A 25766-nucleotide genomic window follows, 5' to 3' on the forward strand; every position below is an offset into this window, starting at 1 on the left:
GTTGTAAGCTCCTCCCCAAACCTGCACCTTCAGTGCTGGGGTGGGGGGTGTGGGGGGTGGCAGGGGCTTTGCCACCCCAGGGCAGGGACAGGCTGCAAGCACCTGCCCCTCACCCACCCCATCTGTCTGTCTCCCGTAATTCCGCTCCTCTCTGCCAGTTTGCAAAGTTAAAAAAAAAAACACAAAACACCACCACAAAAACAAAACTTTCCTATGAGACTGAAAAGGAAAAAAAAAGAAGCTCCCTGCGTTCAGATACACGCCTCGTGTAAAGCGCGGGTCCTGGGCAGAGCCTCCTCTGGTCCGGAGGCGGGGTGCCCAGCGCCCCACCGGCTGGTGTGGGGATTCAGGGGCAAAAGCCCCCACTACCGCCTGGGGCCCAGGGACTCCTACACTGTGGTTTGTCTTGAAATTTCGAGCGTTCTGTCAGTTGGCTGGGGTGCGGGCATTTTTTTCCTAGGAAGTGCTGGGCTGTCAGAGGGGAGAGGCTTGCCCAATTTAGCAAAAAAAAAAAAAAAGCCCCGATAAACAATGGAACCCGCTTCTAGGAGAAGAGTCGTCGTCATTTATTTGAAATTGAGGTTATCTGGCAGCTCTGTGAGGACCCTTTCAGTCTGCGATTTGGCTCCTTCAATCTTGGGAGCTATTCCTATATTTTTTCTTCGATAATAATGTCTCTGTGTTTTCTCTCTCTGAAACACTCTTATGAGATGCTGGACCAACTGGATTGAGCTTTGAATTTTAGTGCCTTTTCTCTCCTGTTGTCCAGATCTCGTTTCTAGTTCTGCTTCCTGGGAGATACCCTGATTTCTCAGACTTTTTTTTTTTTAGCCTGTTTTCTCTTTCATTTCCATTATTAATATTCCTTCTTTCTAAGAACTTCTTCCTGTTTTTCTCCTCAGAGGGTGGCGTTCGTGTCCGTAGATGCACCCCTCCCCTCGCTGAGGCGTTTCTGTCCTCATCTCGCTCTCCGTTTGTCTGCTGTGGTCGTTCTCGGGTGGGAGGCTGTTCCACAGGTCTGCTGATGGTTAGGGGCGAGGCGTGTGGCCGGCTGGTTGGAGGCCGTGCCCACAGACCCGTCCTCGTCCTCGGCTTCTCTGTGGTCAGTTCTGGAGCTGGACCCCACGGACGGGTCTCACAAGGCAGCACCTGGGGCCTTCGTCCCTCAGGGTCCATCCTCCTGCTGGGGGGCGGGGGGCGGTGGAGGGGACGGGAGACCAGGCGTTTCCCTCTCCCCCTCACCGTGTGTGTGCGTGTGTGTGTGGATGCGCGCGCTTAGTCACTCAGTTGTGTCCACCTCTTTGTGACCCCATGGACTGTAGCCCACCAGGCTCCTCTGTCCATGGGATTCTCCAGGCAAGCATCCTGGAGAGGGTTGCCATGCCCTCCTCCAGGGGATCTTCCCCACGCAGGGATGGAACACAGGACTCCCACATTGCAGGCAGATTCTTTACCATCCAAACCACCAGGGAAGCCCACGTCATGGTGGAGATGCTGAATGTTGAGCCCCCGTGGCTGTGGTCGACCCAGAGAGTTTTCCTCTTTTCCTCAGCTCCCCCAGCTGGCAGAGCGTCAGGGCATCAGCAAGGGCACTGCGTGCGGACTTCATTCCCTGGCTGTTTTCAGCCCCTTCCTTCCTTCCATGGCTGGTGTCTCTTTTGCTGATTCCAGGCCTGAGCTTTGACGTTCCCTGGGACTGACTGTCCTCCTCCTCCACGGCCCCCTCCTGCAAGGCCTTGGAGTGTAACTGCCTGACCACTGCCCGCTTCCTTCTCGAATCGGGCTTGTGTCTCACGTTGACTTTCGCTCCACTCTCGTGGCCCTCTCCTGTGGGTGTTTAATACATATCTTTGGTAACAACTTGATTGAGACACAGGTCACATGCTGTACAGTTTACCCATTAGTAGCATACAGTTCAGTGGGTTTTGGTCTTTTCACAACAGTTGTGTAACCATCTCCACAGTCAGTTCTAGGACCTTTCCATCTCCTGAAAAGAAGCCCTGTCTGTTGGTGGGAGTGTAAGTTGGTGCAGCTCCTGTGGAAAACAGCATGGTGGTTCCTTAAAAAACTGAAAACAGAGTTACCATGTCATCCAACAATCCCACTCCTGGGCATGTATCTGCAGAAAACTAATTCAAAAACATACACCCACCCTGGTGTTTATAGCAGCATTATTTATAATGGTGAGGACATGGAAGCAACCTAAATGTCCACTGACAGATGAATAGATGAAGACTATTACTCAGCCATAAAAAAGAATGAAATAATGCCATTTGCAGCCACATGGGTGGACCTGGAGACTGTCATACCCAAGTGAAGCTAAGTCAGAAAGAGAAAAACAAATACCCTATGATAGCCCTTACATGCAGAATCTAGAGTACGATACAGATGAACTTACTGACAAGACAGAAACAGACTCACAGACATAGAAAACAAGCTTGTGGTTATTAAAAGAGAAGGCAAGGGGAAGGAATAAATTAAGTGTTTGGGATTCGCAGATACAAACCGCTGTATAAAAAAAATGAACAACAGGGTCCTACTGTGTAGCACAGAGAACTATATTCAGTATCTTATAATAACCTGTAATGAAAAAGAATATACATATATATGTAGACTGAATTGCTTTGCTGGACAGCAGGAAGCAACACAACATCGTAAGTGAACTAACAACTATTATTACACCGTTAGCTAACACAGCTATTATTATACTAATACCACAACTGTTATAACTGTTAGCTAACACAACACTGTAAATTAACTAAGTAAAATAAAACGGGGTAGGAAAAAAAAGTGCCTTTTATCTGTTACTCCCTAGTTCTCCCAATTCTCTAGCCCTAAGCCACCATAAATCTACTTTTTGTGTTCATACATTTGCTATTTTTATCTTTTTAAAAATACTTTTAATGTCATCTTTGTAGGGTTTCAGGAGGCAGAGGGAAAGAAACCCATGAATCCATGGGTTAACACTTTTCCTTGGGAAGTTCTCGCCATGCATAAAACATGGAAATATAAAAACCTGCCGCCCGTTTCTCTACTCCTGCGTTCTGAGGATCGACTGAAGTGCCCTCTGACAGATGGGAATGTCCTTTGTATTTTCTGTCCTTTCCCCTGCCTTTTTTTAAATGCCCTCTCTTGACCCAAACCTCTGATCTCGTGGGAGGCGTGGTTGCCAAGCCCAGATGAGCCGCCTTCGCGGTCTCTTGGCTTCTGGAGCTCTCACGCGTCTGAAGAGCAGTTTTGTGGGGTCGTTGACTTGGAAGGGCAGCCTCCGAGTCCAGGCCCCCGAGTGCCGGTAGAGGCGCTGAGCTTGTGAAAATAGGTGTCCCTCTCAGTCCCCGAACAGCCCTCACTCCTGCGTTCATGGTCAGTCAGCGCTTGCTTTCTCGGGCAGTTGTGGAAAGTGGACGTGTGGACTCTGACTGAGCCACTGCGGTGGAGAAGACCGGCCCACAGACCTGTAAACGCCGACAGGTGCGAGGTCACAGGTGCTCGTGACAGCAGAGCTGCTGCCGGGGGGCCCTGTCCCCCTTTCTCCTGGACCCCCGAGATGCCTTCCCAAGGCTCTGCGCCTCCCTCCCTCTTTCCCCGAAGAACGGGAACTCCGCTCTCCAGAGAGCGAGGTGCCTGTGAGGTGGCTGCCTCTACCGCGGGGCGGACGCGCAGCTGACCATTGCTTTGGCTTTCCTCCAGGCCCGGTCTCTCTCCCTGCTTCTCCCTGGCTTCTGTCAGGGTTGTGACTGGTGGCTGTTGGTTTAGGACTCAGACCCTCCTCAAGGACGGGGCGCTCCCGGCGCAGGGCACGGTGCTGGCCTCCCCGCGTGGCTCTCATCCGCCCGGGTCATGTTGCGGCTGCCCACACGGACCCTCAGCCCTCTGGGGGGTGGTCTGAGCCGGGGCCTTGCGAGCTGTCAGTCGGCGTGCGGACACGCTCCAGAGGTGTGGCTGGGCCAGGGTCAGGCCGGGACCGGGTGAGGTTGCAGCTTGTTGTTCAGTCACACAGCTGTGTCCGACTCGGTGGCCCCATGGTCTGCAGCCCGCCAGGCTCCTCTGTCCATGGGATTCTGCAGGCAAGAAGACTGGAGTGCGTGGCCACGGCCTCCTCCAGGGGATCTTCCCGACCTAGGGATCGAACCTGGGTCTCCTGCGTTGGAAGTGAATTCCTTGCTGCTGAGCTACTGGAGATCGCAGCTAGTCCTTGGTTATCCTCGACTGGGAGGCCAGAGCTTCAAAATTAAGGGGAGTCATAGCAGAGTCAGACGTACTGAGGTATTTTGCTTTGTGAGCTGAAAGTTTGCTGCCCTTGAAGAGGAAGCTGTGCATTCTTTGCAGGGTATGAGCTCCAAGTGACCCACCAATGGCTGATCCCTAGAGCGGACTCGAAGGCACATGTATTCCAGGAAAGGGGCCAACACGTTGAAGTGAAATGAGATGTAGTAAGGAGCGGGGGCCTTCGCTCTGAATGGTGCCCAGGAATGTCCCTCTTCCTCCTTTTTCTCCAAACCATCATCACCTCAGAACTACTTCACTTTCTTGTCTCAAGAACGTTTCTACATTTTTCCTTTTTTTCCTCCTTACTTTGTTTTCTTATTCTAACAAATAGACAAAGAGAGGAACAAAACAACATTAACGCCTGCGAGTTTGGTACTTTTTCATACGTGTTGTTTACTACAGTCGTCTTACGATTTGGCAGTTATTATTAATTCTCATTTTAAAGATGAAATTGAGGCTCTTCTTGGGTTCTTCATCTTTGGCTAATGGAGGGGTGTGTGTGTGTGTGTGTGTGTGTGGGAGACAGGGAGAGAGATTATGGGTTAAGAAATAGCATGACCCTAGGAGGTGAGATGTGTGTGTGTGTGTCTGTCTGTCTCCCTCGCAGCACTCGCAGACCTGCAGGAGGAGAGTGGCTGGGCTTTGACCGGGTGTGTCTGTCTGTCTGTCTGTCTCCCCTGCAGCACTCGCAGACCTGCAGGAGGAGAGCGGCTGGGCTTTGACCGGGTCGGGTCTTTGGTGTCGGACCAAGGAGTTTGGGCTTAGTGTGGACGGTGACTCGAGGAGTTTTAACAAAGGGGGACGATACGTATGATTCTGCGGGAGACTCGGGGGCTGATCCCTGGGTCAGGAAGGGGTCACCTGCATTGCAGGCAGGTTCTTTACCAGCTGAGCCACCAGGGGATGTAGTTTTAGAAGGATTAACCTGGCAGTTCTGACCCAGAGCATGGAGAGCAAGCGTGTCGTGTTTTTCTGGGCATAAGATGGGGCGGCCCAGAGAGAGGAGTGGCAGAGGTCACGACAGGGATGTGACGTTGCCGAGGGGAAGGCACAGGACTTAGTGAGAGAGGAGAATTTCATGTGAAGATGAAGTACGTATGTTTGAGATGGGAAATTTTATGATACGTGTATTTTATCAGAATTAAAAAAAAAAATGTGTACTTTGCTTTGTTTTCCTGTCTGTGGCTTGTTAATTACATTGGCTTGGTGATATGTATGGATTTTAGTATTTGGTTAGGAAATTGTACCGCATATAACATTTAAAGGGAAACAATAGTTCCCATTTTAGCTGTTAACTTTTAGAATGGCAAAACCCAGTTATGTTCTTATTGCAGAAAAAAGGAAAGGCCAGCCTTATTAGAAGATACCTGAAGGATGGGTAAACGATTCATTTCTTTCCATGTGACCCTGTACAACCGAATCGCTAGGAGGAACTTATTTCTATAGAATTTTTTTTTTGGCTGTACCACAGGACACGCAGGATCTTAGTTCCCTGACTAGGGGTCCAACCCACACCCCTTACAGTGGAAATGCAGTCTTGACCACTGGGTTGCGAGGGAATTCCCCATATAGGCTGCTGTTGTAGACGGTAACCCCCCAGTGATCCAGTGGTTCTGTTGCACACCTTGGGCATAAAGAGAAACGAGATCAATCGCTTACTATCTCCGGCCGCAGCCTGGTGCTGTCTGTGGTAGCAAATGATCATCTCCATGATTCTGTGTGCAAGGAAGCATGGAGAATGCAAACTTGTGGAAATTCTATTTCTAATAAACTTAGGTTTAAAAGTCGCTAAGCCGTCTTGATTACTCAGTGGCCGACCTTGAGGCAGCTTATCGGTAAGAGGATAAAATGGAAAACTAATCTCCGCATATGCAGAGCTGTGATTTAAACACTTTAGGAATGATTGCTTGCATGTAATGCCATTTGCCAGTGTTCTTTTGGAAGTAAAAGGATAGAGGTACCATCTTCTCGTCTCAGCTCCCCTCTCTGCATTTTAATACTCCCCCACTCTCGCCACTATCTGTTCATTGTCTCCGTCTTTAAAAAAAAAAACAAAACCAAAACACTCAAGTCCACGCTTTGTTTAGATTTCCTCAGTTTTTACCCAGTGTCTTTTTCTTCTGTCCCAGGAACCCGTCCAGGGGATCACATTGATTTAGTCATCTTGTCTCCTTAGACGCCTCTTGCTCTGACTTCCCTTGTGTTTTATGACCTTGACAGTTTGGAGCGGAGCTGCCTTGGCATTTTCTAGAAGGCCCCTCAGATGGGGTTTGTCGTATGCGTTTCCTGTAGTTAGGCTTGGGTCACGTGTTTCTGGGATAACCTGTGGTTCTGTCACATCAAGGGGCCTTTTCTTTTTTAAAAAATCTTTTTATTTTGTATTGGGGTATAGCTGGTAAAGAATCTGCCTGCAATGCAGGAGACGTGGGTTCGATCCCTGGGTTGGGAAGGGAAAGGCCACCCACTCCAGTATTCTCACCTGGAGAGTTCCAGGGACTGTATAGTCCGTGGGGTCGCAAAGAGTCGGACACGACTGAGCGGCTTTCCTTCATTCATTCATAGCCAGTGAACAAGCAATGTTGCGATAGTTTCAGGTGAACAAGGGACTCAGCCACACACACACATGTATCTGTTCTCCCCCAAACCCCGCTCCCATCCAGGCTGCAAGGGGACGCACTTTCCATATGACTTACCACTGTTGATACTGACCTCGGTCACCTGGCCCAGAGTGTTACCGAGGCTTTTGCACTGAGGAATTCCTCTTTTCTCTCTCCTTTCCATACTGTCCTTTTTGGAGGAGCGTCCTTGAATGACTGGGATTATTACTCACCTCCTTCAGGGGAGGGCATCTACATAAATCATTTCTGCACAGGAAGTCTGTCTGCTTTTCTCCATTTATTCAGTTATTCGCATCACTTATGCCACTGATCAGTTTATTTTGTATTTCAGGTTTTAATCCAGTATTGCTTCACTTGATGCTCAAATTGTACTAGCTCGGGCCGTTGGGAGCTCTTTCGGTTCACCTCTGTTTCTCTTTAACATAACCCTCTCCGTGCAGTTTATTTCCTTTCTTTCTGTCTCGTTTGGGAGCACTTCCTTAATTTCTGGCACTGCAGAATGCTCCAGGCTCGTCTTGCGTGTTTCCTGCCCAACGCTGGAGTCAGCATTTCTCCGAGAGCGCCGGTCCCTTCCAGTGGAGCCCAGTGGCAGGAACCCTGGTCTCAGGGCCGCCCACCCTCACTGTTGGTCTCCCCAGGCGTCCGCCCCGGTGTTGGGCTCACTCCACAGGCCTCATGTCTTCTTTTTCATCAAACCTTTCATACCAGACCCGGTTTTTATAGCTGTCAGGTTTTTAGACTGCATCAGTAGGAAATTGCTCCTTGGATGAGCAATCAAGCTGCTCTTATATATTTATTTTTTCAGTGTGTTTTCTTTTCTAGTATCAACACTGCATAGGAATCTGGCTACAAATTTAGATTGAATTTGGTTGGTGATACACTTGGTCTGTGATTTGTGTCTTTTATTACAGTGTTTAAAAGGATTTTACAGATTCATGAACCTTAGGGAGATAGTTAAAAACCTATTAAAATTAAAATTTGAGCATTTGGTTTTATCAAGGCAAAATAAACAGATGAAATAAAATGGACCCAGGAGCTTGAGGTTTGCATTTATCATTGCAAATTTAAGGTGCAGCTTAGAGGGTGGAGAATGCCAAGGGTAGCAGATATGTAGTGAAAGAGATTGAGTAAACTGTAGGCAACTGGAACAAAATAAAATTCATATCTTTTGGATGTGATTTCTTCTCCATATTTGTCCTTCATGGGAAACCCTGTCCGAGAACCTGAGCCCATGTCTTTCTTTGAAGCGTGCAGGGACCATACGCCGAAACAAAGACTCCTCTTTACTCCTTGTCTCAAAACAGGTGGAGACAGACATTCTTTTCTGTTCCCCGCATCGCATCAATTGTTAATCACTATTTTATTTTGCTCTACTGACTTGAGACTCAAAACGTAGCTTGATAAAATCCTTGGGTCTCCCGTGGGGTGCCTTCCTCTCAAGGGTCCTGAGGGTCTGGAGAAGGCAGGTGTCACCCCAGCCTCACGCCTGCCTTCCGCAGGGCACAGAGCCGCAGGTCCTTCCGGGTGTGAGCGCTGGTCCAGAGTGTGGCTGAGGTTCGAGAGGAGCTTCGCCCCTGGGGAGCGCCGGTCCAGGGTGTGGCTGAGGTTGGGGGGAGCTCCGCCCCCGGGGAGCGCCGGTCCAGGGTGTGGCTGAGGTTGCGGCTGCAGGACTCCGCGGGCTCTGGGGAGGGTGGCGCCCGCCTTCTGCTCTGCACATCTCTTCGCCCCCTGCCCCGTCCCTGGTTCCGAGTGGCTGGGCCATTGATGCCTGGGCCTCGTAATTCCAAACCCAGCTGAGGCTCACACCTCGGCCCGTGGGGTTGGTGCTGAACGCGGCGAGCCCCGATTTCTGACCCCGAGCCCCGCGGTACCAGTCCCCCTGCTGAGAGGGCCGCCCCCTAAGCCCCCTTCCTCGCCTGCTCAGACCAGGCTCTCTGTGACGAGTAACCCTCACCGCACAGGTCTCCTGGCTGTGGCTGCAGGTCTCTGGGCCAGTCGTGGGAGGAAAAGAGGAGGAACGTTTGTTGCGAATCTCCTAGCTTGCGAATCTCCTAGCGCCTGCCCCCTGTCTTGGAATGTCACGCTTTTTGTCTGGTGTAAGATGGGAGGCGAAAGGAGAAGTGGGCGGCAGAGGATGAGATGGCTGAATGGCATCACCAACTCAATGGACAGGGGTCTGAGTAAGCTCCAGGAGATGGTGATGGACAGAGAAGCCTGCTGTACTGCAATCCATAGGGTCACAAAGAGTCAGACACGACCAAGCAACACGATAACAGCAACAACCATATATGGTCATGACAGGGTTCCCTCTAGAAACCCAAAGAGCAGTCAGCCCTCCCCACAGCCCTGGGGTTGGGTGTATGCTGTTATCTCCACTTTTAGATGGAAAACCTTCCAACCCAGAGACGCCAGAGAGCACAGGGAATGTTGGTGCTGAGACATACAGGCTCATTCTCTTCACGAGGGTTTCTGTCCCCAGAAACCGATTTATTTTAGGGAACTGTATGGATGCGTTTTGTACACACTTGCTTATTAGTGACGTGACAAGAATGTGGGTCAGTAGGTAGATCTCCTGGAGCTGCAGAGAGAAGTAAATAGGAAATTCGTCATCCCCTCCGTTGCGTTCATTCATCACTCACAGAACAAATACTTCTTTGACAGCCAGTAAGCAAGCCGCATGAGGAAAAGAACTTTCTCATAACGTAGACGTTGTATTAGAAGTCATCTTTTTTGTCGACTAGACATTAGCTTGTAAATATTTATAAAGCTGGAGGGGGGCGGGGGCACTTAACGTAACTCTAATGTGTGATGGCAGCTACAGATTTGTTGGAGCCGTTTGGGAAATCATTCAGGCGTTTGTGTTTGTGAATCGGAAAAAATGACCTGTGGTTAGATCAGAATTTGGGAGCTGTAACATCCTTCTTTTTGGAGAGTTACAGTATTTACTAGCAGAATAGAGGCTGTCCTGTAGAAAGAAGTCTGTTCATCGTAGAGAAATCCAGCTCTTTTTAAAAAAATGTTTCTTGGAGGATAGTTGTGTTACGGTGTTGTGTTACTTTTTTGCTGTACAGCAAAGTGAGTAAGTCATACATATGTCAGAGTTAGTGTATTTCAGCATTCCGTGTGTGTAAAAACCCTAACAGGGTCCTTCAGAGCTGGTGTCTGTTCCGCAGCATATGAAGTGCACCCCACGAACCACCTGTAATATGGTTAGTTCTGTGTTACACTTGGTCTCTCTATTTTGGGCCTCTCCTTATTCCTGGTACCTTTAATTTTTATTTACAGATGGTAAAATTCTCTGGGTTTGACAAAGGTGTAGACGCGTGTGTCCACCCCCACAGTTGAGATACAGAGCCGTTCCGTCACCCCCCACCCCGAGTCTCCTCCTATAGCCCGGATTTTTATCGGCGGTGGGTAGGAAACCGTTGGGGAAGGAGCTGGGCGGAACTGGATCTTCCCAGCGATGGAGAGCTTGGCTGTGAAGGCAGCGTGCCCGTGGACAGGGCACGAGGGTCGGGTTGGGGGTGGTCTGTTCAGCTGGTGTTGTGTTAGTCGCTCGGTCGTGTCTGACTGTGACCCCGTGGACTGTAGCCCGCCAGACTTCTCCATCCATAGGATTCTGCGTGCAGAAACACGGGAGTGGGCTGCCCTTCCCTTCTGCAGGGGATCTTTCCACACCAGGGATGGAACCCGGGTCTCCCGCACTGCAGGCGGATTCTTGACCAGCTGAGCCACCAGCTGGTAGGTAGAAGTAATAGAGGGCTTCAGTGGTGTCTCACTGGTAAAGAACCTGCCTGCCAGTGCAGGAGACATGGGTTCCACCCCTGGCCTGGGAAGATCCCCAGGAGAAGGAAATGGCAACCCACTCCAGTATTCAACAGCAGCGGTAACAACAACAGAGGTAACAGAAGTGGCCAAAAGTCCTGGAGCCAGGCAGCAAGCTGGTGGTGGGGACCGGCCTGGAAAGGCCAGTGGTGCGGGAGAGGGCAGGACCTGAAGGCAGGCGGCCCTGGAGAGGGGTCCTGCCTGTTGTCTGTGAAGCTGACCGCGGAGGAAAGAAGGCGTAGAGAAGGCCGCTAGGGAAGGTGAGAAGCGGCCTGTGTGCCCTGGCAGGGTGGGAGTTAATGAGGAGGAAAAGAGAGGGCTGTGGAGTGAGCACTCTGTGGGGAGAGGAGCAGGGGTCTGCTGTAGTGCTCCCCGGAGCAAGGGCAGTCCTCCCCCCGAGGTCCCCTGGCAGCTGCAGAACCAGGTATGAATGCAGAGCGGCTTCTTCCTGCAGAGCCCCCGTTTGACCCGTGAGTGCTTGGCGTTGGGGGAAGCGATGCCAGAAGTAGGCCAAGAGTTGGCGAGAGGAGCTTCTGGAACAGGCTGAGGTTGGTGGGGACCGTTCGCTCCTGTTCCTGAGGGGCTGGGGAGGCAGGTGCGGGGAGGAAGGCAGGGGCGGGCCCTGTGGGCAGAGCCTGGGGGGCAAAGTGAAGGACCACCTAGGGCCAGGGCGGGCTGGACTTCCTCTTGTCTTTCCTGAAGTCCTGACGCGATCATGTGCCTCTGTTCGTATTTCCAGAAGCAGTTTGAACTTCCACATCGGCTGTTTTTCAAATCAGGAATATTAGGTACAGTGTTAAGAAGAAAAAGCTGTCTTGGCCAGACTATCCATATGTCAGTATTGATACCGTTTGGGCTTCCCACGTGGCCCAGCGGCGAAGAAGCTGCCTGCAATGCAGGAGAGGCAGGTTTCATCCCTGGGTCAGGAAGATCCCCTAGGGAAGGAAGTAGCAACCCACGCCAGTGTTCTTGCCTGGGGAAATCCGATGGACAGAGGCGCCTGGCAGCCTGCAGTCCATGGGGGTCCCAAAAGCGTCGGACATGACTTAGAGACTAAACAGCAACATTGATAGCGTCAGGGTTCAGTGAAACAAGAAGATACCTCTTTTGGATAACTGCAGCTCTGTGAAGTAATTTCCTATTAGCTCATGCAGAATTAAAACGTATCTCCTTTTCACCTTGTGTGTGAGCTTTTGACACACGGGGAGCGACCCTGGTGGAGGCTTCTGGTCTCAGCGGGTGGTGTGCCGGGGTTGAGGGTGGGACGCCCCCGCTGGAAGGTGAGGGGCTGGGTGCTCAGTGATTGGGGTCACACTTCCTCCAGTGGCTGGAGAGAAGCCTTGGAGCTGCGTGGTGCCCTGACTTTCTGTTCGGACCCACCCAGGGCCTGACGAGGGTGCAGTGATGGGAGATAAAGGGATCTCTTCTCTGGGACATTCTGGTGCTTGGTTGGGGCCTTCAAATGGCATGTACTTAAAAGATTCAATAGCTCCATTGATTGTTGCTTATTTTTTGCCTCCTCTAAGCTATGCACACGTAGCCATTAGTGTGTGGGTTTGTGTGTGTCTTTAAGTGACTTCATTCGTGTCTGACTCTGCGGCCCCATGGTCTGTAGCCCAGGCTCCTCTGTCCGTGGGATTCTCCAGGCAAGAGTACTGGGGTGGGCTGCCATGCCCTCCTCCAGGGGAACTTCCTGACCAGGGCTCAAACCTGCATCTGTTGTCTGCTGCATTGGCAGGCGGGTGCTTTACCATGAGTGCCGAGTGTGTGTGTCTGTGTCTGTGTATGTGTCTCTGCGTGTGTTGTCTCTGCGTCTATGTCTGTGCATGTGTGTGTGTCTGTGCGTGTGTGTGTGTCTGTGTGAAGTGTCTGCCAGGTTTTGGGGTCCAGTCTCCTTGTCCGTCCCTCACCCTTTCGTCGAGAGAAGCACTGAGGCAGAGATGCAGCCGATTGGGTGTTTTTTGTTGTTTGTTTTCAACTCCACACACTGGCATCTGTTCCCAGCTGGTCTAGGAAAAGCGAGTGAAAAAACATGAGGCACATTTGTGTCACTGAACCTGCTTGATGTTTGGGGTGGAACTGCAATGAGAAAATATTTTCCCCCTGGTAAGCCGTTCAGATTGAAGTGAGATACAAGGGAAACGGTCACTTGGGGAACGAGGAAGGTGATTTGTTTTTTCCTCGTCTGTGGTTGGAGAGTTACCCTGATGGAGAGCCTTGAAGCTAGAGCAGGGCTTGGGGATGGAGGAGGAGCCCAGGGTGTGCACCAGTGTGAGGGGAAAGGCGGGGAGGGCTCGGGAGGCAGAAGGTCAGGAGAAACCACCCGTGCTTATTTCTTTGAAAACACAGGAATCCCGCCTAGATCACGTTCCACGAAGAACAAATTAGATGTCACACATTGTATAATGTGCGTTATAAGAACTTCGTATATTTGAAGGAAAGATCAGAAGGTTAGAAATGAGAGTCCGATCCATTAATCTGTTGAGTTATTTCTTTGAAAAGCACTTCGATGGCAGAGAAATGCCAGGAAATAGTGGCAAGCAGAGTCTCCCCAGAGGATAGTCTTGTATGATTGTAGCTGTTCTTTGAAAAGTTTGTGGAATATGGTTGAGGCGGTCTGCGGACTTTGGTTTTCTTTAGGATTATTATGACTTAGCATTTTATTGATTTATTGAAAGAAGCTTAGTTTCTGCATTTACCTGGGGAAGCCGATGTGCTGTCCACCAGCTTGACTTCTGCATATTCATTTTGCAGGTGTGTATCTGGGGATAGTTTGAAGTTGGGTTCAGTGGTTACCTGACGCCTGAGCCTTCGAAGCCATCACCCTCTAGTTGGAAACTGGCAAATGGCTCCATGAATTTTTTTATTGCAGAGCATAAGAGGTATGATTAAGGGGTGAATAGGTTTTTCTTTAAGTTTTTCTTTTGATTTGGTAAACTTTTGACGTTCACCAACAAAGATAAAATAGCTTATTATGATTTTAAGCGACTTTGGTAGGAAAGGAAGTGTGTTGTCTGTGTCATAGGAGGAAATAGAATGACCACGTGACAGACTTGAGCTCTTTCATTTTCCTTTTTTAGAAACAGGCCTAGCATCTTTCCACCAGATATTTTCAAGGTGAAAGGACATTCTCCATTAAGCACAAATGCAGTCAGTGAATTCTACGTTATTTATGTTGGGTTTAGTTCTAAATTAAAAGACAGTTAGTGCCTTTGAAGGAAGCTATATTTCACAGGGTATAAATGAAATGAAAGACTTTTGTTGCAATAACTGAACCTAATTCTGTTTGAAAGTCAAGCTGTTCAGGGGTTGGGAAGAACAAATGAGATCTTTTAAAAAAGAAGACTAAGATTAATTTTTGCAAATGTTTTTTAAGCAAAAGAATCTATTTTTAAAACAGTACTCAGGAATTGCAGGAAGGAAACTTTCAAACATAAATATGTCTCTTTCTACTTGATAGAACTGAAAAATGAGAAATGAGACAGGAGTTAAAGCCTTCACCCCCCGCAAGTGGAAAATTGGCTCTTGCCTTCCAGAATGTGGGATGGGCGAGGGTAATAGGACAGTGTGATTGTGGGCATGAAAAACATTTCTATAAACCAAAAGAGACGTGTGAAGTTACAGAGAGCAGTGTCTGTGACATTGATAATACAACCTCAGAGGGCTCAGGTTTCAGACTGGGCGAGGTACTTCCAGCGTCCGCTGTGCATTTTCACCTGACAGCCTGGATTCTTTCCGGGAACCCAGGAGAGCTGACTCCTATGGTTTTAAACCCCTGCTAATTCACTCTTACCTCTCCAGTGTCCCAGTGCTTCATCCCCAGAGAGTTCCATCCCCAAAGGTTCATCTTCTTCCTTAGAGAGAACGTATGTACACCTTAGGTGTTCAGAAGAATGGGGAGGAGGGCAGGTGTGGCTACATGTCCACAGAGAAAGTTAGTTGCTCCTGCTTTGGGAATGTCTCCTGGACCCCTTGGGGCACTTGCAGACACGAAGGCTCCTCTCTGGGGTTTTCCAGGTCTTCACTCTTTTCAGTTAATTTCAGTTCAGTCGTTCAGTCGTGTCCAACTCTTCGAGACCCCATCGACTGCAGCACGCCAGGCCTCCCTGTCCTTCACCAACTCCTGGAGTTTACTCAAACTCATGTCCATCGAGTCGGTGATTCCATCCAACCGTCTCATCCTCTGTCATCCCCTTCTCCTCCCACCTTCAATCTTTCCCAGGATCAGGGTCTTTTCCAGTGAGCCAGCTCTTCACATCAGGTGGCCAAAGTATTGCAGTTTCAGCTTCAGCATCAGTCCTTCCAATGAATATTCAGGACTGATCTCCTTTAGGATGGACTGATTGGATCTCCTTGCAGTCTAAGGGACTCTCAAGAGTCTTTTCCAACACCACAGTTCAAAAGCAGCAATTCTTGGGCGCTCAGCTTTCTTTATAGTCCACCTCTCACACCCATACATGACCACTGGAAAAACCATAGCTCTGACCAGACTGACCTTTGTTGGCAAAGTCATGTCTCTGCTTTTGTAATGTCTCACTCTTAGTGGCGAAGATAGGAAGAGATAACAGGCCATGCGGTGGGCTACATCCTACCGTCAACGGTGAGACTTACTGCCGGTGCGGCTGCCACGTGTGAGCATCCGTGTGTCCATACACCAGGTGGGCCCCTGCTGTGTGTAAACAGGAGGGAGACGGCAGAGTCATGTGTTACTCTTCCAAGTGTTCGTTGACTACCTGCCAGCCGCACTGCTGATGTGAACTGCTGGGCACCTGGCAAGTTTTGTTTCACGTGGTGATCTTTTTTTTTTTTTATATTTCTTGTGGTTGTGTGTTCTGGGCCACCTACCCACTGAGTATTTGAATTTTTTCTTATGTTCTTTTTGTTCTGAACTGACTGCCCTCTGGGATGAGCAGTGTAAAACCGGATAATGTCTTTTACTCACCAAAACCATAAAGAGAAGGCAAATGACATAAATCCCGTGTAGCTGTAAAGGAAGGTTGGAGGGACTTGGGTGGAGCCCAGCCACCGCTGGGGACTTCCAGAGCCTGAGTCCCAGCCCTGGATAGATGGTGGCATGGAAAAGCCACCTTTTAGGCCCATTCAACTCCAGTCGGGATTTGGGGGTGGTTCATGAGACTATGTCTTGAATTCTCTTGAAACTGATTTGCAAATGTGGATCGTCATGGCTGGTAACAACAGATCACAGGATGCTTCGCTAATGGTGGTTTCATTGTGATTGTTAAATTTATAAGGGCAAAATGATGGTTAAAAATACAAGTGGTGACATTCAGGGATTATTCCTAAGTGGGTGGACTCTTAAGTGGATTTATTGTCTGACAGATGGACTTTTCACTCCCCATATTTTGCAGTTCAAGTTCATTTAAAAAAGCAAATCATAATATCAGGCTTCCTCGTTAGAGGTGACTTCTTGTAGATGTTTTCACATCATCATCTTCCTGGAAGTGTTGTACTCTGATGTGTTGCGGGGTGGGGTTCATTGTTCCCTGTCTGGTTCTGCAGGGGCCCATCTGTCCATCTGTGAGAAGAGAGGCTCAGTCTGTCCATCTGTGAGAAAAGAGGGTCAGAGTGTTCTCTCTGGGCTGAGCAAGACCATCTACAGAAAAGTATGTGCAGCTTCTGAGACATAAGTGAGTGGAAAGTGATTTATTCTTCAGCTCCTATTGAACCCTAAGTGTTTATTTCATCTTCAACAGTAGTTTTCCCAGCGAAATTCTTCGTGAAGTGTTTGGATGGGTCCCAGAGTGAGTGAATATTGCTGAGGGTGTCTTAGCACCTGATGATGGATTTATGGTTAATGTGAATTTTCATGGGTATGTGTATTGTTGCCTGAGTAGAGATTCTACTTTAATCCTTGTATAGTTATTTTTTCATTAGGAATGCATGATTTTTTTTTTTCAGATTATACGAGAAAATAATCATTAAATACTTCAGTAAAAAATGTAAGACAGGGTCTCACTGATATGAAGCAAATATAAAAGAGGAACAACATAATAAATATTGACCGGGAAATAGCCATTCTTTTTCTTTTTTTTTCTTTAACATCTTTCATCTGTTCTCATTCATGGGCTCCTCTCTCTCTGTTTTGCTGTATTAAGTAGCTTCAGTCGTGTCTGACTCTTTGCAACCCTGTGGATTGTAGCCCACCAGGCTCCTCTGTCCAGGGGACTCTCCAGGCATGAACACTGGAGTGGGTTGCCATGCCCTCCTCCAGGGGATCTTCCTGATCCCAGAGATCAAACCTGCGTCTCCTGCATCTCCCGCATTGGCAGGCGGATTCTCTACCACTCGGTCCAGCTAGGAAACCCCAGGAGAGTCTAGGCGTCTGCGGGCGGCTGAGGCTGATTCTTAGGTTGAACGTGGCCTGCAGGTCCTCCCTGGTGGTCCAGCGGTTAAGACTCAGCCTTCCGATGCAGGGAATACAGGTTCAATCCCTGGTCGAGGTGGTAAGATCCCACATGCCTCCTGGCCAAAAAGTAAAACAGAGACAATATTGTAGTGAAGTTAATAAAACCTTAAAAAAGGGTCCACATCAGAAAAATCTTAAAAAAAAAAAAAGAGTTGCCTAAAGCAGCCCCGACCCTCGTCTCCTCTGACGTCGATTCGTTGCTTGTCGCTTGAGCCCGCTTTCTCCTCCCCATCTTCCCCGTTTCTGTTTCTCCCTCCTTTTCTTGCTCCAGTTTCGTCTTCTCCGCCCTGCTTCCCTCCTTCCTTTGCCTTCCTGGCGGCTGACCTCCACCCAGAAGGAAGGAGCGGCCTCAGGGGGATCCCGTCACTGCCCGAGGGTCACAGCGCCGGGTCGAGGCCTGTTCCTGGTGCACATCCTGTGTTCTGGTCCCTGACCCCCGTGTCCTCTTGGTTATCTGGCGTTTATGGTGCAAAGGCGAGGGAGACATTGCTTGTCTCGAGGCAGCTGGCAGGCCCGTAGGTAAGAAGAGACAAGTACCCACACGGTGTAGTACGTACAGAAAATAGAGATTCATAAGATGGGGTGCTCTGGGGGTTCAGGGAGGAGGAAGAGCAGCCCCCCAATAGTATAAGGGCTCTTGTCAAGACCCCAAGCAGTCTGTGTATTTAAATACCCTTCCTCTGTAGTCGGGGGCGTCCCGGATGGCGCGAGTGGTAAAGAACCTGCCTGCTAATGCACGAGATATAAGAGATTCGGGTTCGATCCCTGGGTCGGGAAGGTCCCCTGGAGGAGGGCATGGCAACCCACCCCAGTATTCTAGCCTGGGAAGTCCCATGGACAGAGGAGCCTGGTGGGCTGCAGTCCACAGGGTTGTAAAGAGTTGGACAAGACTGGGCGGCTGAGCACACACACGCCTCTTTAGTTATGGCTGTGACTGTTCATTTTCCTGAAACCCTGCACCCTCGTGTCCCCCAGGGCTTTGTGGGATTAATGGAAGCACTTCTTTATAGCCTGTTGTCCACCCTGACCTAGCCTGGCTGTGGAAGAGAGGGCCTCCCTCCCCTGGGCACTGTCCTGCCCTTGGCTCCATGTTGCCCCGTGCTGGGAGTGATTCCATGGAGGACCTTTCTCAGCTGCCACAGCCACTTGCGTGACCGTGTTGACTGAGTGGTGATTAGGAGACAGACGTGTGTTCCCTTAACCAGCAAAACCGCCAGACTAGGGAGTAAGGTGGAAGGGACGCTATACTTTTCTGGTGGGAGAGTATTCTTTTTCCCCTCCCGTCATGGGGAGAGTTAGGATTAAATAAAAACTGATAGAGTGAGCTCCTTGGGGATTTTTATAAATCTCAGATGGAACTTGATTAGCAGTAGAAGGCCTATGCTGGCTTGGGATGCTCACTTCCATAGATGAACTGAAATCTGTAATTGGTTTTATTGGCCTGTATTTCTTTTTATGTGATACCCCAGATGTGACAGTGACTATATTAGGGATAATCTTGCCTATAGAATGAAATGCTGTCAAGGTCAAAATACGTTTGGAAGTAGCTCTTTGTGAAAACAAGGAGACGAATCCAGCAATGAACAGTATTTCCTGGTTGTTACCCCGGAACCTGTTCTTTGTGGTTTAATAGTTTCGATCTGCTTGCTAGAGAGGCTCCGTACTGGCTGTGCCGCACGGCATTTTGGAGGAATTGCTTCGAAGTTGTGATCATCAGTTTATACCCGTCCACTTTGGCTCAGCGTCCCGACTTTATGATAAGGGCACATGGCGACTTGCTCTTTCAGTGGTAGCCATCCCTGCGTTGGTGTGAATCCTACAGGGACCTTCGTCTGAGTGGGGCATTGCTGATGGAATTGTTTTTTTCTGTTCGTTTCACAGAACATCTGATCCAATTCATGACCATGGGGGATATGAAGACCCCCGACTTTGATGACCTCCTGGCAGCGTTTGACATCCCCGACATGGTCGACCCCAAAGCAGCCATCGAGTCTGCGCACGACGACCAGGAGGGCCACATCAAGCAGAGCACCCACGTGGACGACGACTCCCACGCGCCGTCCTCCTCCGACGTGGGCGTCAGTGTCATCGTGAAGAACGTGCGCAGCATCGACTCCTCGGACGGCACCGAGAAGGACGGCCACAACCCCCCCGGCAACGGGCTGCACAACGGCTTCCTGACGGCCTCCTCTCTCGACACGTACGGCAAGGAGGGGTCCAAGTCCCTGAAGGGAGACGCGCCTACCTCAGAGGTGACCTTAAAGGACTCGGCCTTCAGCCAGTTCAGCCCCATCTCCAGCGCGGAGGAGTTTGACGATGATGAGAAGATAGAGGTGGACGACCCCCCTGACAAGGAGGACCCGCGCGCGGGCTTCAGAGCGAACGTGCTGGCGGGCTCGGGCCCCCAGCAGGACTACGACAAGCTGAAGGCGCTCGGGGGAGACGGCGTGAGCAAGGCTGGCGTCCCGGCGCCGGGCGGCCTGGAGAAAAGCAAAGTCGTCAAGAGGGAGACGGAGACAAATTCTCTAAACCTGGGCGTGTACGAACCTTTTAAAGTCAGAAAGATGGAGGACAAGCTGAAGGAGAACTCTGAAAAGGTGCTCGAGAACAGGGTCCACGAGGGGAAGCTGGGCTCCGAGAAGAACGACACTGGCCTCGGCAGCGCAGCGCCGTCACGGACCAAGCCGTCCTCCAAGCTCTCTTCCTGCATCGCCGCGATTGCGGCGCTTAGTGCGAAAAAAGCTGCCTCCGACTCCTCTAAAGAGCCGGTGACGAATTCCCGGGAGTCCTCTCCGTTACCGAAGGATGTCAACGACAGCCCTCGAGCCACTGAGAAGTCTCCTGAACCCCAGAGCCTCATCGACGGGACGAAGAAGGCATCCCTTAAGCAGCCGGACAGTCCCCGGAGCGTTTCCAGCGAAAATAGTAGCAGGGGGTCGCCGGCCTCCCCTGCGGGGTCGACACCAGCAATCCCCAAAGTCCGCATCAAGACCATCAAGACGTCTTCCGGGGAGATCAAGAGGACGGTGACTCGCGTGTTGCCCGAGGTGGACCTCGAGGTGGGCAGGAAGCCCTCAGAGCAGGCGGGGCCCGTGGTGGCCTCGGTGACATCACTGCTGTCGTCCCCTGCCCCGGCCGCTGTGCTCGCCTCCCCGCCCCGGGCACCCCTGCAGTCCGCGGTGGTCGCCAATGCCGTGGCGCCCGCCGAGCTGACCCCCAAGCAGGTCACCATCAAGCCTGTGGCAACCGCCTTCCTCCCGGTGTCGGCCGTGAAGACGGCCGGCTCCCAAGTCATCAACCTGAAGCTGGCCAACAACACGACGGTCAAGGCCACGGTCATCTCCGCTGCCTCCGTGCAGAGCGCCAGCAGCGCCATCATCAAAGCCGCCAACGCCATCCAGCAGCAGACCGTCGTGGTGCCGGCCTCCAGCCTGGCCAACGCCAAACTCGTGCCAAAGACTGTGCACCTCGCCAACCTTAACCTCCTGCCTCAGGGCGCCCAGGCCACCTCCGAGCTCCGCCAGGTGCTCACGAAACCTCAGCAGCAGATCAAGCAGGCAATAATCAGCGCCGCGGCCTCGCAGCCGCCCAAAAAGGTGTCGAGGGTACAGGTGGTGTCCTCCCTGCAGAGCTCCGTGGTGGAGGCTTTCAACAAGGTGCTGAGCAGCGTCAACCCAGTCCCAGTTTACGTCCCCAACCTCAGCCCCCCTGCCAATGCGGGCATCACCTTACCGACCCGCGGCTACAAGTGCTTGGAGTGCGGGGACTCCTTCGCCCTGGAGAAGAGCCTGAGCCAGCACTACGACAGGCGCAGCGTGCGCATCGAAGTGACCTGTAACCACTGCACCAAGAACCTGGTGTTCTACAACAAGTGCAGCCTGCTGTCACACGCCCGCGGGCACAAGGAAAAGGGCGTGGTGATGCAGTGCTCACACTTGATCCTGAAGCCAGTGCCGGCAGATCAGATGATCGTCTCCCTGTCAAGCAATACCCCCACCCCGTCGGCCAGCCTCCCGAGCTCCGCGGGAGCCGGCGCGCACACAGTCACCAAAATCCAGCCTGGCATCACCGGGACGGTCATATCGGCCCCTTCCACCACGCCCATCACCCCCGCCATGCCCCTGGACGAAGACCCTTCCAAGCTCTGCAGGCACAGCCTCAAGTGTCTGGAGTGTAACGAAGTCTTCCAGGACGAGACGTCGCTGGCCACCCATTTCCAGCAGGCTGCAGATACGAGCGGACAAGTAGAGTATCATTTACATTTCGGTGTTTCGGTGATGAATCTGTAGTAGACGTGTGCGCTCTACCCGATGCCGCTGATTTCAGGGGTGGGAGCTCAGCTAGATGGGGGGCCGGCTGTGAGTGTATGTGTATAGGTGTACACACACACCTGAGAGAGGATTGTCTTCATGGAGCAACGTTCAAATATAAATCTACGTAGAAGTCAGTTTGGGGGGAAGAGGATTCTTTTAGACAGAAACTCTGTACTAGCTGAGCTATGGCATCTTAGATTTAGGGCAAGTGGTCTTAATTCTGGGTCGCTGGCATTTACGTCGGAAGCCTGAGCTCTGACAAGTGATAGTGTCCTGCTGTTGTATTAAGTGTTGCAGTCAGGCTGATCCCCAGGGACTCATTTATTAGCGACCATCTGGGGATTTAAAAAATTCCTTTCGTTGTTTATAATTACTGTCTTTTATAGTTAAACACACCCGGTCGGTACCCACTTTTAAGGCATTTCTGCTTAATGTTGGTCTAGTATGTTCAGTAATGTTCTCCAGCGCAGCGAATTTAAGCTACAAATGGAAAAACGCATCTCCGTTTAAATAGAATACCTCTGTGTTTGTTTGTGGCATTTTTAGTTTGTGTTTTTGTGGTGACGTGTAGGTTGGTGTTGGCGAGATGCATTTCGCGGTGGGCATCGGCTAACGATTTTACCTCTGTCATTTTGCTTCTGTCCACGAGGCAGCTTCTGGGCAGTCGTTAAATGTGTTTCACTATAAATACCTGATAGCTGTCATTTGGAAGTCAGCGACCTGTTGCATGAAACTCACTCAAGCTAGGGAGCGAGCCAGCACGGGATTCATTGTCCAAACCGGAAACTTGTAAATTTGGGAGGAGCCCCAGTTTGAGCTGATACACTCTTGTTTTTGAAGCCCCTGTGGAAGACTGACCTTTCCCCCTGTTTGTCTGCACTGTCTCATTGACGAGGTTCATGCTGTGGTTCAGAGGTCTGGTCCTGTCAACCACCATCAGTTCCCTGAGGTCAACGAGTGAGCTAAGTTCTTTGTATTAATAGGATGTGAGTTTGGGGAACAAAAGATGAAGCATGCCTCGGTGGTTCTTTTTCCCTCTGGACGTTCAGTTGAGTGGCAGTGGAGATGATAAAGAGTTTCGAGAACGTTCTCGCAGCGAGGACGCTGGATGTTGTGTGTGGTGGTCTCTGACAGTGACACACTCCGCCAGAGAGCGACGCTGGTTCAGGAAGGAGTGACGGCTGGCAGGACCCCCAGCGCGTCCCGGTGACCGGGCTTAGGTCCCTCTTCTCTTGTTACCGTTTCGTCAAAGAGGCAGCCTTCTCTCTGCATCTTAAGAGGGTGCAGTTTGAGAAAAGAAAGTGCTTTCCTCAGTTCCGAGTATTGTGCGGGTGGTGGGTGGCAGGGTGAGTCCTGGCTCCGCGGGGCCCTGTGGGCGGGCGGGGCTGGCTCAGGGCTGTCTGCTCCCTTCCGCGGTGGGAGGAGGCCGCGGGCAGGAGGTCGGCATTCTCCTTCTTCCCTGTTTTCCCCTCCTTTCTGGTCTCTGTGTAACCACGGGGGCTCAGGAGACAGACCAGTCGGGGGAAGCCGTCCGTCGGGGGCCGGGGTGTGGCACGGTGCGCGGCCGCCCCATCCTGGCTCCTTCCTCCTTCCTCGGACTCTGGTGAGCCAGGGTCCCCTCTGCACCACCCCCTCCCCAAGCAGAGCCTCCTGTTGAGGGAACTGGCGCGCATGCGCCTCCCCCCCCCCGCCCCCCGCCCCCCCGAGCTCCTGCCCTCCCGGCAGCAGCCCCTCCACCACGGCCCCGGGGTCTGCACAGCCAGGGGCAGCCTGGTCTCTTGAGCAGCCTCGCTAGCCTGGGCCCCGGGGTGTGGAGTGGCTCCCGTTCGTGAGCTCCATCAGCGCCCCCCGAGTCCCCCGGAGTCCCCAGCCGCCCCGGAGGCCGAGGCAGCCCCACGGAGGCCGAGGCAGCCCCACGGCTCCTGGGCTCCTGCTCAACCAGCCTCAGCGCAGCGGGAGCTCCAGCGGCTCCCACCCACGGCCAGGCGGTGGGAGGCGGGGCTGAAGACAGCAAGGACAAGAGAGGAGGAGAAAAGTTCCTCATTTCATCTTCGCCAGTTTGCTCTTTACACGACCACTGGCCGCAGTTTACAGTTGGTGAACTTAAATTTGAACGAGAGCAAAAGTCCACCTGGATAAACTGTTGGCTCCGGGAGAAGGGCACTCACAACACTTATTTCAACTTCTGAATTTTGGAAGAAGATCCAAAGGCGAAGCTCAAGTCCACTCTTTTCCTGAGCGCCTCTGTCCACGCGCCTCCCTGTCCCTCCATCGGCCTCCCCGTTTCTTGGTAACTCGTGGGTGCACGGAGCAAGAGGAGGCCACGTCCCTCCCTGAGGGCAGGGACCAGTGCAGGGTCCTGCCCAGGTGGCCTCCCTAGGTCTGCACAGGAGTCTCAGAGAATCACGTGTGTTACAGGGCTCCCCGGCTTCTGGGATCTAATGCCTGATGATCTGAGGTGGAGCTGATGTAAGAACAGTAGAAAGAAAGTGCACAGTAAACGTGATACACTCAAGTCGTCCTGAAACCATCACCCCCCGGACCCCGGCCTGGGAAACACTTGTCTTCCACGAAACTGGTCCCTCGTGCCAAAAAGATGGGGAATGCCGCATCGTACAACAGACTCCTACACTGACCCCGGTTCGCCTGGATTCAAGAGGTTAAAGGGCATGACCTCAGGGCCCTGGCTCTCTCCTTTCTACTCTATGTTCAGCAGACCTGGAGAGAGGGGTGCTGGGTCCCTGGCGGCGGGACTGTTCCTTCCCCGCCTGCCTCCTGTTCTTGCTTTCTCCTGCCCACCGTCTCCTTAGAGTTGCCACGGTAATTTAAACAGCTTAGCTGATAATGCTGAACGTGCCCTGTGCTCGTGGCTTGAGTCTTCTCAAATCATTTCGTTTTTAAATTAAACTTTCCATTTTGAAATAATTGCGGGTTCAGGTAAGAAACAGTACAGCGGGATCCTGTGTACCCTTCACCCAGTTTTCCCCAGTGGTAGCATCTTGCAGAACAGCTATTAAACAGTGTCTCATCCAGGCTGTTGACTCTTTTTTTTTTTACTTTTATTTGCATTTATTTTTTGCGGCCATTTATTCCCAGGCCATAAGTTTTTGTTTCTTCAGTTTCTTCTGGGATATCTTTTTCTTCTGTGCAACCTCCTCTTCTGGTTTAGGAACAATCTGTTCTTTTTCGGTAAGGAGCATCTCAGTGTGGCAGGGAGAGCTCATGTAGGGGTTGATCCGACCGTGAGCTCTGTAAGTCCTGCGCCGCATCTTGGGGGCTTTGTTCACCTGGATGTACTCAATGACCAGAGAATCTACATCTAAGCCCTTAAGTTCAGCATTACTCTCTGCATTTTTGAGCATGTGTAGTAAAAATTCAGCACTCTTTTTGGGCCACCGACCCTGTGTCCAGCCCCACTGTTTGGCCTGTGCACACCTACCAACTCCACCGTTGTAACGACGGAATGGCACACATTGCTTCTTTAAAGTGACATCCTTCAGATACTTGGTGGCTTTTCGGATATGCATACCTTTTATGGCCTGGGCAGTTTCACGAGTGTTCTTAAAGTGAACACGAAGATTTGAACCTCTTGATTTGCATGATTTTGTGGGGTTGTTTGGGTCGAGTGAATAGCGCACCATTTTTAGGGGTCACCTCAGGCCGCTTACCGGAAAAGCCAGGCTGTTGACTCTTACGCTGTCAACACATAGAGCCTTGCGTGACCGTAAGGATCGTTCATGCTGCCTTGTTATTTATCGTGATTACTGTGTTTTCTTTGGCTGTGCTGGGTGTTTGTAGCAGAGCACAGGCTCTCGAGTGCTTGGGCTCAGTAGTCTGGCACCTGGGTTTTGTTGCTCTGTGGGCAGTTAGTTCACTGCCCAGGGATCAAACGGGCATTTCCTGCGCTGGAAGGCAGATTCTTAACCACTGCACTGCCAGGGAAGTCTCCATACTGCCTTTTTAGAGCCACAGCCACCTTCCTCCCACCTCTACCTCATTCTTAACCCTTAGGAACCACTGATTTCTTCTCCATTTCTATAATTTTGTCATTTTGGGAATGTTATAAAAATGGAGCCCTACCGTATTGTAGCCTTTGAGATTGGCTTTTTTCACTTGGCATAATTCCCTGGAGATTCATCCAAGTGGCTGGATGTATCACTGGTCTGTTCCTTGTCATTGCTGGGTGTTACTCTATCATATGTTCGTACCATAAGGTGCTTACCCCATCCAGTCACTGAAGGACGTCTGCGTTGTTTCCAGTTTGGGGCTGTTACGAAAAAAGCTGCCACAAACATTTGTTTGCGGGCTTTTGTG

The 25766-nt window shown here is 51.1% G+C and overlaps 1 protein-coding gene across 41 annotated transcripts in view; it reads left to right on the plus strand.

The window, feature by feature from the left end:
• The window catches only part of ZNF532 (zinc finger protein 532), a 108556-nt gene that overhangs the window by 29408 nt on the left and 53382 nt on the right, over window positions 1-25766 (plus strand). For 27 of the 41 annotated variants that reach the window (XR_014074962.1, XR_014074958.1, XR_014074959.1 and 24 more), the window contains one exon: window positions 19021-21383. Coding sequence is in view for 22 of the 41 variants with exons in the window: in XM_081562973.1 (XP_081419099.1) it covers window positions 19021-21383 (2363 nt within the window). In the remaining 19 variants the exon portion in view is untranslated. Of the gene's footprint in view, window positions 1-11166; window positions 11261-13466; window positions 13595-16232; window positions 16361-19020; window positions 21384-25766 lie in introns of all 41 variants that reach the window. The other 14 variants (XR_014074974.1, XR_014074967.1, XR_014074972.1 and 11 more) reach the window with 4 other exon arrangements.

Source organism: Giraffa tippelskirchi, chromosome 14 (assembly GCF_054371585.1).
Source record: "Giraffa tippelskirchi isolate mGirTip1 chromosome 14, T2T-mGirTip1v1.2.pri, whole genome shotgun sequence".
Lineage (NCBI taxonomy): Eukaryota > Metazoa > Chordata > Mammalia > Artiodactyla > Giraffidae > Giraffa > Giraffa tippelskirchi.